This window comes from Macaca nemestrina, chromosome 4 (genome assembly GCF_043159975.1).
Source record: "Macaca nemestrina isolate mMacNem1 chromosome 4, mMacNem.hap1, whole genome shotgun sequence".
Taxonomy (NCBI): domain Eukaryota; kingdom Metazoa; phylum Chordata; class Mammalia; order Primates; family Cercopithecidae; genus Macaca; species Macaca nemestrina.
Genome location: NC_092128.1, coordinates 91386650 through 91403308, shown reverse-complemented (window position 1 = coordinate 91403308; position 16659 = coordinate 91386650). Strand labels below are relative to the sequence as shown.

The following is a 16659-nucleotide window of genomic DNA, read 5'->3' as shown; positions in this document are numbered from 1 at the left end:
CCTTATGAATGGTATAACAAAATTGGTTAAAAATACGAGTGGTTTTTTTTTCTTTTAAGTAAACAGTGAGTTCCCACTCACTGCCTTTCAGAAGGTTGCCTCAATTGGATTTGTATGCTCCATGACGTACTGCTGTTATCGTCAACCTTTTTTTTCTTTTTCTTTTTTTTTTTTTTTTTACAATAGTTTTAGACTTACAGAAAAATTGCAAAGATAGTGCAGGAAGCTTCCATGTACCCTGCACACAATATCCCCCAGTTCCAACATCTTACATTTCTGTGATGCATTTGCCACAACTACTGAACCACTATTGACACATCATTATCTAAACTCCATATTTTATTCAGATTTCTCTAATTTTCAACTCATGCTCTTTTTCTGTTCTAGGATCCCCACCCCTGAATATCTCAATACATTTCGTCATCATGCCTCCTTAGGCTCCTCTTGGCTGTTACAGTGTCTCAGGTTGTCCTTGTTTTTGATGAACTTGATAGTTTTAAAGAATACTGGTTAGATGTTTTGTAGAATATCTCAATTTGGGTTCGTCTGATTTGTCTTCCTTTTTAGAGGTAAGATATTCAGCCTATGCTGATACCACTCCTCTCTTTCACAGTTCAAGTTTAAATTCTATTGTGGGTCTTGGAGACCTGGGACTTGCCTACAGCCCTTTAAAAGAAAGTCCAAGGATGCTCTTTTGGGGTGGTATGTATTAGAAAGCTGATAACCATGAAGGCAAAAACACTCAGGCACCTAGCCTAGTGGCCCATATTTATTTAATAAATCTCCTATTTATTCTGTTTCCTCAAAGTTACGGATATTATTTTCCAAAAGCAAACAGATCTCAAATCTTATTCATGAAGCCACATGATGTGACCCATTAGCTCCATTATTTCACATTACTATCCAACATTTCTCAAACAAATTAGTGTGTATGGAATTAAATTAGAAAATATAAAAGACAGCATTAACACATCACAATCTAAGGAGAATTTGAGGGGACAGAATATGAAGTCAAACAATTAAAAAGTTGCAGCTAGAAAAGGTCTGAGAATTCCATGTATCCTTCTGTTCACAGAATCAGAATCACAAGGTTTCCTGATACAGGTTTGTATTATTATAGACCTTCTTTTCTTCATGGGGGGTTCACTTCACAGGTATTTTAATATATATCTCTTCTCATACTTATTTACTTATCAAGCATTACATCTGTGTCATCTTTGCCAGGCTCCTGGCCTAAGCTATAAACATTTGATTAAGGTAGATATTATGTTATAATTTAATTTATTATAGCATGAATTTATATCTGAGTGCATCAAATAAAATCACAGACATATATATTAACTTAAAAGGAACAAAGCTGTGCCTCAAAGGTCCATAAAATGGGCCTACATGTACTGTACATACTCAAGGTACTATCAAGTATACTAGAAAAATACATCTCTACTAGATCATCGATGTTACCTAAAACTGATATACTCCCCTTAGTGAACAACAACAAAAAATTCAACAGTAATTGCTTCAGACTTAAAACATAGAAGAGATTTTGGTAGCCAAAGCCTGCTAAAAAACTGATCAGGAAAATTTGAGTTGATACTTTGTCTTGTAGCCAGAATTAGTGTAAAGACAGGTAGATAGTGCAATTCATTCCGCTGTGGTTCCAGATACCTCAAAGCAGATAGTGTGGTAGATTTTCAACACATCTTTGTTGTATTATTTCTTCTAGAAAGTACAATATTGAAAGAATTTCCTACTATCTCCTCTCCTGCTTCACAGATTATACAAAGCTAAAAGCCAAACAATTAGGTATTTGACCAAACAAAGGTCACCAGGAAGACAGGTCTCTGCTTGACACATCGCTGACATTTTTCAGATTACTTTACAATTCCATGCACAGCCATACATTACCAGGTCATTATCTTGGACTTTGAAATAGAGGGTGCTTTAAAACGTCCCTCCCAGAATTGCTAGGCAGAGAGACGGGCCTGAGGAGATCAGCTAGATTCTCACCAGTGATGGTTATGGGACTTGCCATAACCATAGAGGGCAGCAGGAAAAGAAAGGAAAACAATACAAAGCCTCGAGCATTTGAGAGCATTTTACCAGGCGTCATACACTTTCTGGAGAAGCGTGTCAGCACGGAGAGTTCTAGTATCCTGGGGGCAAGTGTGGCGTAGAAGACCTAGGAGAACACAAGTTCCCACTCACTACCTTCCAGAAGGTTGCGTCAGTTGGATTTGGGGCTCATCGGTCACATGTGCTCCATGATGCAGTGCTGTTATCGTCAACCTTTTTTTTAATTTTGGGATGGAGTTTTGCTCTTGTTGCCCAGGCTGGAGTGCAATGGCATGATCTCGGCTCACCGCAACCTCCACCTCCTGGGTTCAAGCGATTCTCCTGCCACAGCCTATCGAGTAGCTAGGATTACAGGCATGTGCCACCATGCCCGGCTAATTTTTAATTTTTAGTAGAGACGGGGTTTCTCCACGTTGGTCAGGATGGTCTCGAACTCCCAATCCACCTGCCTCGGGCTCCCAAAGTGCTGGGATTACAGGCATGAGCCACTACGCCTGGCCCAACTTTTTTTTTTTTTTTTTTTTTAACTGCAAAATCCTTTCAACAAAAGCTCATCTGGAAGCTTATATATCTATATCTATATGTATATTTATATCTATCTATCTATCTATCTATCTATCTATCTATCTATCTATCTATCCATCCATCCATATCTCATCCAGATAAATGGATCGGTGCACTGCTTGAATTGGCGGAGGAGTCGAGGGTACAGCCCTACCTGCTTTTCCACCTCACCTCACAACCTCTCTCACTACTTGAGAGGCTCCTTGGAGACCCTAGTACCCTAGTACTCCAAGAATACAGTCTGAGAACTTCTCACTACTCTTCAGTGTCTTTTCTTTTAGGGTATCAAATTTTAGCTGGTCATCTTTTATAATAAGGTCACCATGGTAGCTGAAAGGGAAACACAGCCTTTTGTCTCTTAACTACCTGACTGTGATGTTGAAAGCCAATTGGCTTAGTGTTCTTCCGGGTCGACATGGGTTCCAGGGCTCAACAATGTGGGGTTACTGTCAGACCACCTCACTGGTCTGAGAATGCTTTCTTTTTTGTCAAGTAGGATGACAAATAGCAAAATATCAGGAACTTAGAAGTCACTTTTAATGAGTGATTCACCTGCTCCTTGACCCTTCTTTCCGACTTGCAGAAATCCACTCATGTGAATGCATGAATGCTTGGGTTAAGACCCTTTAGAAAAGAAACACTTTCAAAATCTAAACTCTGCTAAAATGAAGCCAAATGTACTACCTAATTAGGAATGTGAAATAATAACATAATAATAGTAAAATGTTTTCTTTTTATGGCCTGGAATCTCTTCATTGTCACTTCTAAATAAGTTAACATGAAAATTAAGAATTGGAGATAACATAAAATTATTTATCATCATTTAATACCTTTTCTCTTCATTGAACTTTTAAAAAATCATTTTATTATTTTCTTTACAGACAAAGTCTTGCTACGTTGCCCAGCTGGTACTGAGCTCCTGGTCTCACATAATTCTCCCACCTTAGCCTCCCAAGTAGCTGGGATTACAGTGTGAGCCACCACACCCAGCTTTACTTAACTTTATTAACAAACTAATCATTTAAGCATTTGTGGAGAAATTTGCAAAAAAAAAAAAAATGATGAAGTAAATGGTGGGTAAGAAGAGAAAATGCTGCAATAATTAGTTTATTTTTTTCCACAAGAGCATAATACCTTACCTACTTTTATTCTTGATAAATAATACATTAAGAGATCACTTATTTGACAAGCACTTAGGAAAATCAATATCTTCTATAGGCATTTTCCTTATTTTGGGAGGAGTGAAAGGCTTAGGAATAATTTTAATTTATAGAAATCACCAAGATGCTTATCCATATCATGGACAAATATTTTATTATATCTTAGAAGACCTTTTACTATATTCTTTAAAACCTTGAAATGTCCTCCTAAGTAACAGTGACTTAAATTTATAAAAGAGAAATCTACTCGTTATTTATACAATAGTATAAAAATAAACAACTTATGGGAATAAAAGTGGGTTTAACCCACATGAGAGCTTCGATTTGGAGTATGGTTTGAATTTCTTTCCCAAGAAGACAGTGTGAGTGTGGTTTTCGAAAAAAGGCTAGTTGTATTTTGTTTTTAAAATTGTGGAAAAATATGCATAATACAGAATTTACCATTATAGCCATTTTAAAGGGTAGGATCCTTCTGACTCTGAGAGGCCAAATTCCTCTTTGTCACTATTCTTTTATTTATTAATTTTTTCACTGTTCTTTTGTACTCAGGCTCAGATTACTATTCTCCCTCTCTCTCTCTCTCCTTTTTGGTAAAAACATGTCTGGCTGGATGCAGTGGTTCACACCTGTAAGCCCAGCACTTTGGGAGGCCGAGGCAGGTGGATCATTTGAGGTCAGGAGTTCGAGACCAGCCTGGCCAACATGGTGAAACCCCATTTCTACCAAAAATATAAAAATTAGCTGGGTGTGGTCATGTGTGCCTGTAATCCCAGCTACTCTGGAGGGTGAGGCAGGAGAATTGCTTGAACCTGAGAGGCGGAGGTTGCAGTGAGCTGAGATCACACCACTGCACTCCAGCCTGGGTAACAGAACAAGATCCATCTCAAAAAAAAAAAAAAGTGTAACATAAAATTTACAATCTTAGTTACATTATTGTGCAACTGTCACCACTACCCATCTCCAGAAATTTTCATCATCTCATGTTGAAATTTTATACCCATTAAACACTAACTCCCCACTTTCCCCTCCCCCAAGTCCGTAGTAACCACTCTTCTACTTTCCATCTCTGAATTTGACTATTGTATGTATCTCATACTAGCAGAATTTAGCAATATGGATCCTTTTTTGTCAGTTTTATTTCACTTAGGATAATTCTTCAAGGGTTATTCATGTTTTAGTATCATCAGAATTTCCTTTTAAAGACTGGTTCTATTCTATTGTATGTATCTACCACATTTTCTTTATCCTTTTATCTGTCAACAGACATTTGGATTCTTTTCACCTTTTGGCTACTGTAGATGATGCTACTGTGAACACTGGTATACCAATATCTCTTTGAGACACTGCTTTCAATTATTTTGGGCATATACTCAGAAGTGAAATTTCTGGATCAAATGGTAATTCTATGTTTATTAAGAGGTTTGAAGCCTGATCTGGAATCGGTTTTATATCTACCTCCAGGTAGTGTAATCTTGAAGCAATATAGCCTGGTGGTTACATGAATGAGGCAGAAGGATGACTGGTCCAGATGCTGGCTTCACTGTGCCTAGCTATTACTTAACCTCCCTGTGCTTCAGTGTGTTTTACAGCTCAACTGTAAAACAGGAGAATAAATGTCTTAATCTTATAGGGGTCTTGTGAGAATTAGCTATTATCATCCATTTGTTCCTTTGTTCCATCTAAAATAAGGACCCACAAATGACTTCAGGGGTCTATGAACCCCTCAAGAGTACATGTAAGCCTTTTTGTATAAGTGAATTTGTATACTTTTCTAAAGAGTTATGGTGGTTTATTTTTCCCTTTCTCAATCAGATTCTCAAAGGGGCCCTGATCTATCAAAGGAGAAGAACCATTACTCTAAAAGAAGTTAGTGGCTTAGAATTTAACATCAAGTCCTACAAATGTGAGCTTGATTAAGCAGGTTTATAAAATAACCAATCATGTTTTTCCCATGAGGTAGTCTCTGTGTTACCTTTGATTTTTTGTCTAAATTTCAGCCAAGGAAATTCCCTTGGACAAATTCCCTTTCTGTTCCCAACTATTATAGGGTTGCTATAAATTGTTTTTTGAAATTCCAGATACAGAGTGAGATATTTAATTGATACAGACATACAAAATGTGTGTGCATTAGTGTGTGTGTGTGTGTAAAATTTGCTCTGACTCAACTTCGACTTTGGATAATCACTTCTTAGAACTTAATTTAATCAAGTGGCCCACAGCTTAATGTAATATACCAATTTCCTTATTGTCTAGTCCTCTAAGTATTATAAATACAATGTAAGAGGTCTTGGAGGAAGACCAACAGGGCGCATCATAGGGAGAAAGTACAGTGATGGTTGAGAGATGCCCACGAGGGCTGCAGGAAAGCAACCCTGTATTTTCAAAGAATAATACTGTGATGATAACTCTTCCTACATAATTACCAAAGGGACTTTTTAGAGGTTCTCCATTGATGTGGTGTGGCTGAAATTCCCTTAATAATAATTATGCCTTAGATTTGCATACCACTTTTAACATTTCAAAGAGCTTTCCCAGGCTTTATCACAGAATCAGTGTGGGTTTCCTCAGCTTCCCCAGGGCCTGCAGGTGCTCACTGCTGTCTCCTACTAGTGGGGCAGCTTGGAAACCTGCTGCATTGGCACACCAGGTCAAAACCAGTAGCAGAGTGAAACTCACACCCTATGGCAGGAACCTTTATTCGCTGATGCTAGAAATTCTTCTTGATCATTAGTGAAACAAAACTAGTTTGTAGTTATTCTAAATCAAGGAGTCCAGAAAAGAACATTTCAGGTCTCGCCGGGTGCGGTGGCTCATGCCTGTAATCCCAGCAGTTTGGGGAGGCCAAGGTGGGCAGATCACGAGGTCAGGAGTTCGAGACCAGCCTGACCAATATGGCGAAACCCAGTCTCTACTAAAAATACAAAAAATAGCTGGGTGTGGTGGCACATGCCTGTAATTCCAGCTACTCAGGAGGCTGAGGCAGGGGAGGTGGAGGTTGCAGTGAGCCAAGATCGCACCACTGCACTCCAGCCTGGGTGATAGAGTGAGACTCAGTCTCAAAAAAAAAAAAGAAAGAAAAAAAGAATATTTCTGGTCTTAGAAGTATCCTGGATCACACTCATTGAAGTCCATCCAACAATATCTCTTGGCTGTCTGTCTGTTAAGGGCCAGCATTGCTCTAGAGGTGGGGATGCTGCAGTTAATCAATCAAAGCCTTCACCACCAGAGAGTTTACATTCAAGTGGGGAAAGAGAGACAATCGCAAAATAAACAACATATGCATTGTGTGTTAGCTGATGAAAAGTGCGAGAGTATGTTTAAGAAGCAGGCATTTTTGGGGAGAATGGTAGGAAGGAAGGTTCCAGAAGGAGCTTGGAACCCAGCTCCATAGAGCCTTGTGCTTACTGTAAGGAATTTGGCTTTTACTTAGAGTGAGGCAGGGAGTTATTGGATGATTGGAAGTAGAAGTGTGATGTCACCAAATTTGCATTTGAATAGCAGCACTTGGCTGCTGTGTTGAGAACAGATTGAAGAGGGCATAGGCTGATGCAGAGTCAGCTACTGCAATAGTCCAAGTGAGGAGAAGGGTGTTAGTGCCTTCATGTTGCTGTTTAGTTAAAATTCACCCCTGCCCTAAGAAATTGCTGACTTGATTTTTTTAATACCATTGATTCGTTTCACAGGTTCTAGAACTTCGTATAAGTGGAAGATAAATGAGTAATGGAGAGGAGGGGATGGAAGGGATATGTGAGGGCAGGTTGTAGAGCAAAATGGGTATAGATTCTATCACCAGGGAGGAGGGACACATTTCATTATGCCTTTTTTTGTTGGTTAGTGGCTTGCAGGATATTTTGAGCAGCAGAAAACTGCTGTGTGGGTTAGGCTGTGTCATGTAACAGAGTCTGGGGCCTCTTACACAGCTGATCAGGAACAAGACCTGCTGGGTGTCCTACCTTTCTTACCTAAAGCCCACTCCAAAGGCTTGCTTCTATAACTGTCGTCTATGGTGGTGAGTGGAGAGGGCTCTTATGGTGCTACAGCTTCCAGCACCCTGCCTATATTTGAACTCTCCCCTTCTCCATATAAGCCAAGTTCCAGTAAGCCAAAGAGTATACAATTAATCTAGTTTACTATGCTACTTTTCATCCTATTGGTTACCCTTTACCCTCACCCAGCAAACCATACATAAAGCAGTTTCACACCTATTTCTACATTGATTTAATCTTTCTCCTTTAAACAGTGGAAAAACAGTAACAGTAAATGCATTTTTGAAATAAGTTATATTCCCCCATAATTCTGCCACACAGCTGTTATTATTTTCATATGTTGCCTTCATTTTTTTCACAGTTACTATTTTGTGTAATTTTGGAATCAGATTACAAACATATGCATTCTTCTTTTTTCACTTTTGATAGATGTTTCATATTAACCAATAAGAAGAACATTTATTAGTTTATTATGTCACCAAGCATCTATTTTTTTTAAAAGTCTGAACTAGTTTTGATTACCTAAAGTGATTACCAGTGGATGAAAAGACTACGGGCACAACATCAAACCTTTGAAACAATTGGAAAGCCTATTACAATGCATTTTTTAAAATCTTATATAACTGGCTGGGCACAGAGACTCACACCTGTAATCCCAGCACTTTGGGAGGCCGAGGTGGGCAGATCACCTGAGGTCAGGAGTTTGAGACCAGCCTGGTCAACATGGCAAAACCTTGTCTCTACTAAAAATACAAAAATTAGCTGGGCGTGGTGGCATACACCTGTAATCCCAGCTGCTCGGGAGGCTGAGGCAGGAGAATCGCTTGTACCCAGTGGGCAGAGATTGCAGTGAGCCGAGATCATGCCACTGCACTCCAGCATGGGCGACAGAGTGAGACGTGAATATAGTCTAAATGCAGATCCCTGTCCTAGTTACTAAGTATAAAAAAATGAATAAAACATTAGTCCTGTCTTTGTATTTTCTGTACCAAGATGAACCAAATTGCCGAGGTGTCAACAGTAAATAAAGATTATTTATTTATCACACAAGCAACATGTGGCACTGTTATCATGGGAGGGAAACAAGCGTTCAAACTTGCACAATCTGATTTTCTACTAAATAATAGTGACTACGAGATTTTTCAATAAGCAGTGAACATTTAGCCTGCCAGTATCCGTTTCTGGTTCCATAAAGGCAGCATTAAAAAAAAAAAAAAACCTGCGATTTTCTTAGAGAAAAAACCACTTAACTCATTTCCAAGCAAATGCAAAGTAAAATGTGCCATTAAGCCTTGTAAGGGGTCTGAAGGCTCTGGTTTATAAGGGAGTCGGGCCATCGAGAAAAGTGTTCAATGGTTTTTCATATTGCCACTGCCAACTCCCCTCCTAGATGCAGTACAATTTGGTGCAGGGCCACAACTGCATATGGTCTTGAGGTATGTGCAGTAGCTCATAGTCAGCAGGAGGTCAGGGTGAGGTTTGAGGGGCCAGAGCTGTTGAAGGGCGCTGGTTCAAGGTCAGCGATTCTCCACTTGAGGTGAAATTAGGTCAAAATGAATACCTGGGGGTATTCTAAAGAAGAAAAGGGGCTGGAGAAGAGAATCCCACGGGTGTATGTAGAAGAAGCAAAGGATGGGCATGGTTATAATAGTGATGGTAGTGGTGGGCCACTCTGGGGAGGTGGAAAGTGCAAACCTCTTGGAATGCAGGTATAGGCTGGATGACTGCTTGTGTATGAGCCTCATATATATATTTCTAGCACAAACCAACCACCAAATCTCCTCTCTCCTCTAAACCACTTCCTATCGTCATCGCATGAATTCTCACGTGGATGAACATCCTGCCTTCATACCTTAAAGAGGGCTCTGAACTTGAGTAATCTACTACAGATCTGTACTTTCTTGTACTTAGAAATGATAATGAACCAGGAGTATGGAAATAAGAAACGTTTCTGCTCACTTACCTTCTCCAGTGCAGCTTGAACAGCTGACTCACTTTCTGAATCCAAGGCAGAAGTAGCCTCATCTAAAATCAGAATCTTGGGGTTTCGAACTAAGGCACGAGCAATTGCGATCCTCTGTTTCTGCCCTCCACTCATTTGAGCTCCTTTTTCCCCTACCAATGTATTAAATTTCTAGTGCAAAATAGGAAAGAAGCACAGAAACAGAAGTCAGCGTGATCAAATGGTTAGAACAGGAAATGACAATCCCAGTTGTGTTTTAATATCAGCTTAATCAGTACTTCAGCCTCTGGGTGCTTATGACTTTTGATTTGTTCTTTGTGAAAACAAACCGCTGTGAAAAAAAGAGCCCAAAGGAGAGAGGACATAAGAAAAATTTGGCTAGGACTAAAAGAAATTAGACCGTACTATAATCAAATGTATTGAGAAAAATTAATAATAATTTAAACTAATGTGAAAATCTCTTTTAGATATTTTTAGAATGCTTTGAAATCTTTAAAAGAACCACTGTAATACAAATAACTATTTTCTGCAGTGTTTATTAGCAATTTGGTATGTTACCCACAATTTCCTTTCTGGATACTCTGAAAAACAGAATGAAAAAATTTACTGCAAAAACAAACTTTCCCCTAAAACTTTTTTTCTACCTTAAGAGACTTTTTTGGTGTTCTTTTGATTTGTTTTAAAATAAATTTATCTTTAACAAAGCAGATATTTTTTCTTTCATATTTGCGGTAGGGGTAACTTCTAGCACCTGGGAGACATGGCTAGTAATATTCTACTGGGTTACGTCCCTGATTCAAAGTTCATTTCTTCACGGAGATAAATTTAAGTATTCTTTCTAAACCCGTAATTTCTAGAGATTGATCTTCACATTTAAAAAAAACAGCCTTGTTGAAGAAATTTATACACAATAAAATGCATCCATTTTAAGGATATAACTCTATGAGTATTGACAGATGAGTATACCCATGTTACCACCACACCGATAAAGATATAGAACATTTCTGCAGCCCTAGTAGGTTTTCCTCATGTCACCTTTTTCAGTCAAAACCCACACCCTGCCTTCAGATACCCCCAATTTGATTTTTATCACTATACATGAATTTTGCTGAATCTAGAACTTCATGTAAATGAAATCATACAGTATGTACTTCTTTGGCTTGTTTCTTTTACCTAGCGTAATGTTTTTGATATTCATCCGTGTTATATCAGTTGTTCACTCCTATTCATTGCTAAGTAGTGTTCCACACAATGAGAGTTTACCTTGGGTTGCCAGATTTAGCAAAAACACACAACACACAGGAAAACACAAAGCTGTTACATCTGAATTCAGAAAAGCAGTGAATTTTTTTTTTTTTAGTATAAGTATGTTTTATGCAATATTGCTAAAAAATCATTCACTATCTGAAATTCAGATTTAACTGGGAATCCAGTATTTCATCTGGCAACTCTAGATCTATCACAATGTTTCCGGGTGTGGTGGCTCACACCTGTAATCCCAGCACTTTGGGAGGCTGTGGGGGATGGATTGGTTGAAGCCAGGAGTTTGAGACCAGCCTGGGCAACATGGTGAAACTCTGTTTCTACAAAAAATACAAAAATTAGCCAGGTGTAGTGGCATGTGCTACTCAGGAGGCTGAGGTGGAAAGACTGCCTGAGCCTGGGAGCCTGGGAAGTTGAGCCTGCGGTGAGCTGAGACTGTGCATTGCACTCTGCCCTAAGTGGCAGAGTGAGACCCTCTCTCAAAAAGAAAAGAAAAAATAGATCTATCACAATTTGTTTATTCATTCAACTGCTGACGAACACTTAAATTGTTTCCTATTTTTGGCTATTATAAATAAAGCTGCTATGAATATTCATGTACAAGATATTTTTTGTGGTCATGTTTTCATTTCTTTTGAATAAATACCTAGGAATAGAATGCTGAGTCCTAAGTGTATGTTTAACATTATAATAAACTACCAAATTGCTTTCTAAAATGCTTGTACTGATTTCACTTTTATTTCAATGAATGAGAGATCTAATTGCTTACATCATCACAAAAGTTACATTTGTTAGTCTTTTTAATTTTGGCCATTCTAAGAGGGTAAAATGGTATCTCATTATCGTTTTATTTTAGAGTTCCCTGGTGACTAATAATGTTGCATATTCAATGTATGTATTGTTTATTTGATTCGTTTGTAAAATGTCTGTTCAAGTTTTTGCCCATTTTTAATTTCTATTTTTTGTCTCATCATCAAGCTATAGCAGTTCTTTATACATTCTGGATTCATGTCCTTGTCGGACACTGTGTATTATAAATATTTTCTTGTGCTCTGTGTCTTGCCTTTTTGTTTTCTAAATGATGTCTTTTAAAAAGGAGGTTTTAATTTTAATAAACTCCAGTTTATCTTTTTTTATAGTAATGCTTTTCAGTCTAAGAAACTTTTGCCTATCTCAAAGTCACAAAGATATTTTCATAAATTTTAATTTTTGAAGTTTAAGCGTTACAATTTTGGTACAAGGTCTATGGCAAATTAATTTTTGTGTGTGATGTAAAGTAAAGGTCACATTTTATTTTTTCCATGAGGATAACCAATTGTTCCAGCACCATTTGTTGAAAAGATATTTCTTTCCCCCACTGAGTTCCATTGGCCTTGTCAAAAATTAACTGATATTTGTGAATCTATTTCTGGTCTCTCTGTTCCATTGTACTGATCTATACAACCATCATTATGCCACTACCACGATCTTAATTGCTGTCTTAAAATTAGATATTTAGGTCCTCCAGCTTTGGTCTTTCTTTCAAAATTGTTTTGGCTATTGATGGTCTTTTGAATTTCCAAATAGATTTTGGAATCAACATGTCGATTTCTACACATACACATAAAAACTGGTGAGATTTTGATTGATAAAGCATAATATTTGTATATCAACTTGGAGAGAATGCAAATCTTTGAAAATATGAAGTTTCTAAATCAATGAATAAGGTACTTTCTATTTCTTTAGATCTTTTCATGTCTATCAGCATTTTATAGTTTTTACTAGAAGACTTGCACATCTTTCATTAAATTTATTAAGAATTTTGTTTTTTGATGCTATTGTGAATACTGCTTTTTATTTTAACTTCATTTGTAACTGTTGCTATTATTTAGATATCCAGTTTTGTTTTGTTTTTTTTTTTTGGCGGGGGGAGAGCAGTGGGGACACAGTCTTGCTCTTTTGCCCAGGCTGGAGTGCAGTGGCGCCATCTCAGCTCGCTGCAACCTTTGCCTCCTGAGTTCAAGTGATTCTCCTATCTCAGCCTTTCAAGTAGCTGGGATTACAGGTGTGCAACACCACGCCCAGCTAATTTTTTGTATTTTTAGTAGAGGGTTTCGCCATGTTGTCCAGGCTGGTAACAAACTCCTTTCCTCAAGTGATCTGCCCACCTCAGCCTCCCAAAGTGCTGGGATTTCACGCCCAGCTGTTTTTTTGAAATAATTATAGATACACTAAATTTGTTTATTTATTTATTTACTATTTATTTATTTATTTTTGAGTGAGTTTTGGTCATTTGTATTTTTCAAGTAATTGACCCTCATCTAAGTTATCAAATTTACAGGCATAACATTGTTGATAATATTTCCTTATTAACCTTTTAATATCCTTAAAATCAATAGCCATGTACCATCTTTCATTCCTGATACTGGTCATTTCTCTTCTTTCTCTCTCTCTTTTTTCAGCTTTGCTACAGTTATACTTTTTTTTTTTTTAATCTTTTCAGCTTTTGGTTTCAATCATTGCTGTTTTTCAGTTTTGGATTTTACTGATTTCTACTGTGATTTCTATTTACTTAGTCTTGTTTGTTTTAGGTTAATTTGCTCTTCCTTCTCTAGTTTCTCTAGGTGAAAATTAGGGTTGCAGATTGTAGATCTTTTTTCTTTTCTAAAAATAAACATTAAATACGATAAGTTTCTCTCAAAGCAGTACTTTAACTATATCTCACAAATACTAATACATTGCAATTTCATTTTGATTTAGTTCAGAATAGTTTTTAATTTTTCTCGAAATTTCTCTTTTGAGATATATATTCTTTAGAAGTGCTTTTGGTGATATTTCAAATATTTGTGTAGTTTAATTCTATTATGGTCTGAGAACATATTTTCTATTCTTTGAAAGAGCTAAGGTTTTGCTTTGTTTTGATGGCCCAGAATATTGTTTATTTTAGAGAATGTTCCATGTGCACTTGAGAAGAGTGTATTCTGCTATTGTTGGCTGGAATGTCCTATAAATGCCAGTGAAATCTAGTTGCTTGATAGTATTGTTCATTTATATTCTTACTAATATTACACCTATATATTCTATCAAGCACTGAAGGCCTCAAGTAAAGTTGTGGATTTGTCTTTCTCCTTTCAGATGTATCAATTTTTTGCTTCATGTATTTTGAAGCCCTTTTCTTAAAGAATAAACATTTAGGATTATGTTTCTTGCATACAAGCCATATTTTTCTGTTTCTTTGCACGTCTGGTTTTTGTAAATGATGTACTGAGTACTGTGATTGTTGTGTTGAAGATATCTGAGTTCTGTTTTCTTCTGAAAAATAAACAGTGCCGATTTTTGTCATGGTAGGCAACTCAAGCACTGACTGATCTTGAACTTGTGCAATCTTCATTTTAAGTTTCCTTGGGGTGAATTTGGAGAAAGCCACGTAACTTGTCAGAACACAACCTCCAAAACCTCTCTCCTCTGGGCATCTTGTCATGGCTTGGTCTCAGGGTTTGTTAGGGCAGGTAGATCTTACTCTAAGGTGTGGTCATGACTCCTAAGGTGTGGCTTTTTTAGTGTTTTAGCTACTTACCGGGGGTGTTACAAAGGTGTTAATGTGATCTCTCCATTCCAGCTGGGCTGCACTTTCAACACCCCCACAGCACTGCCTGACTTCTATCCAGTGTTCTGCTTGCAGCTTTATGGCTGCCACTCTCTGGTAAGCCTTGGGTAGGTAGTCTTATCCTCAGACAAGGATTCCTGAGGGATGCCCACACAGACATGGCCTTCTGCCCCTGCCTCATTGCCACAGGTGATCTCTTATCACCTTTCCAGCTGCCCAAGCTTCCCTAAAATTTGATCTTTGCCTTTCAGCTCAGTGTTACCAGACAGAATTCATGGAGTACCCTTATGAGATTCCTCTTTGTTAGGAATCAGTCTTTCATTACCTCTCATCCAATGACTGCCCTTGGCTTCATATGTTTTACCCAATTTCATGGTTGTTTATGAGTGAAAGGCTAACCAGTATCAGCTAATTATTATACATTAATTTAAAAATCTGTGTATAAGGAAAGTAATGCTATACATTTTTTTTACAATAGCATCCCCCAATTTTTCACCTGTCAAAATTAGCCACTTCTGGAACTTTTATTCATTATTGTGCTTCCTCATTTTTCTGGTTAACTATGGCTGTGGAATTTAGTTTTCATCATGATAAGCTACTATCTTTAGTTTATTTGGGTTATATCTCCTGAATTTATTATTAGATTTATAGCAAGGGACATCTTTGTGTAGTACTGGGCTTTTGGTAAAAGCAAGTAGTAACTTACAGGGTATGATTTAAGAGGTACCAAAAAGCTCCCTAATCTAAGTAGGAAATGAGAGCACTGACGTTTTAAGGAAAGGAGGTCATTGAAAGGGGCAAAACATCAACAAAAGGAAATGTGTATTCCCAACGATTTAAGAATCACCTTCAATCTTTAATGATTTTGTTGGCCTAAATATGTCCTAATTATGATCCTAAATAATGGGGACAAGAGATAATTAGTGGCATAACAAATTCTTTAAATTAGAAAATAAGAATAAAATTATTACAATCCATCACATGTGGTTTGTGAAATATGCCCATTAAAATAAACATTTTTGTTATTGTGACCCTCTGGGATGGTGGAATTTTACATGTATTTTAATTACAAATCTCATCCTTTCATATGTCACAAGGTGCTCCCCACAACAATTTCAGCTGATGCTGAGGATCTAATACTTTAGGAAATATAAAAAAATGGCTTTATAGCACCCTACTAATTCTAAATACCCTCTAAGATCTCATAAGTCTGGTTAGCAAGAATTTTAGCTTACTATGTTGCTTTCCAAATATGATTTCACTTTTTTGGGGACTATATTGCTTTCCAAATATGATTTCACTTTTTTTTTTCCCCGCAATGTCTCATTCTGTTGCCCAGGTTGGAGTGCAGTGCTGGGAACTCAGCTCACTGCAACCTCCACCTCCCAGGTTCAAGCAATTCTCCTGCCTCAGCCTCCCTAGTAGCTGGGACTATAGGCATGCACCACCACGCCCGGCTAATTTTTTTGTCTTTTTAGTAGAGACAGGGTTTCACCATGTTGGCCAAGCTGATGTCAAACTCCTAACCTCAGGTATCTGCCCACCTCGGCCTCCCAAAGTGCTGGGATTACATGCGTGAGCCACCGCATCTGGCCTGATTTCATATTTTTTATGCAATGCTAGCTTCCTGTGCTTTAAAAAATGATCCTAGTTTTTCTTGTGGTTTGTCACAGAACTAATCTGATTGTGTGTATGACTTTCCCACTCTCAGCCACAAGATGGCCTCGCAAATAAACATTTTAGACATAATTTCTCAGCTTGGCCTGATGATTTTGTTTCATATTTCTTTGCTATGCTTTAACATATCTTTCATTTTTTCCCTTTTCATTTGCAGAACAAAATATGATTTTCAATCTGGCCTTTCAATGATGCATTTCTTCTTTTGGTTGTTACTATGCATTCTTCTCTATAGATGTTTCATACAGGGGTGTCCAATCTTTTGGCTTCCCTGGGCCACATTGAAAGAAGAATTGTCTTGGGCCACACATTAAATACACTAAAATTAACAATAGTGATTAAGATTAAAAAAATCACAAAAAAATCTCATAATGTCTCTTAAGAAAG

At 37.6% G+C, this 16659-nt stretch overlaps 1 protein-coding gene across 1 annotated transcript in view; it reads right to left on the bottom strand.

Annotated features, from left to right (window-relative positions):
* LOC105475664 (ATP binding cassette subfamily B member 5) overlaps positions 1-16659 on the bottom strand; it is a 126959-nt gene that overhangs the window by 81968 nt on the left and 28332 nt on the right. The window contains exon 13 of the mRNA XM_011731124.2: positions 9747-9917. Within this exon, the coding sequence (XP_011729426.2) occupies positions 9747-9917 (171 nt within the window). The remainder of the gene's footprint in view (positions 1-9746; positions 9918-16659) is intronic.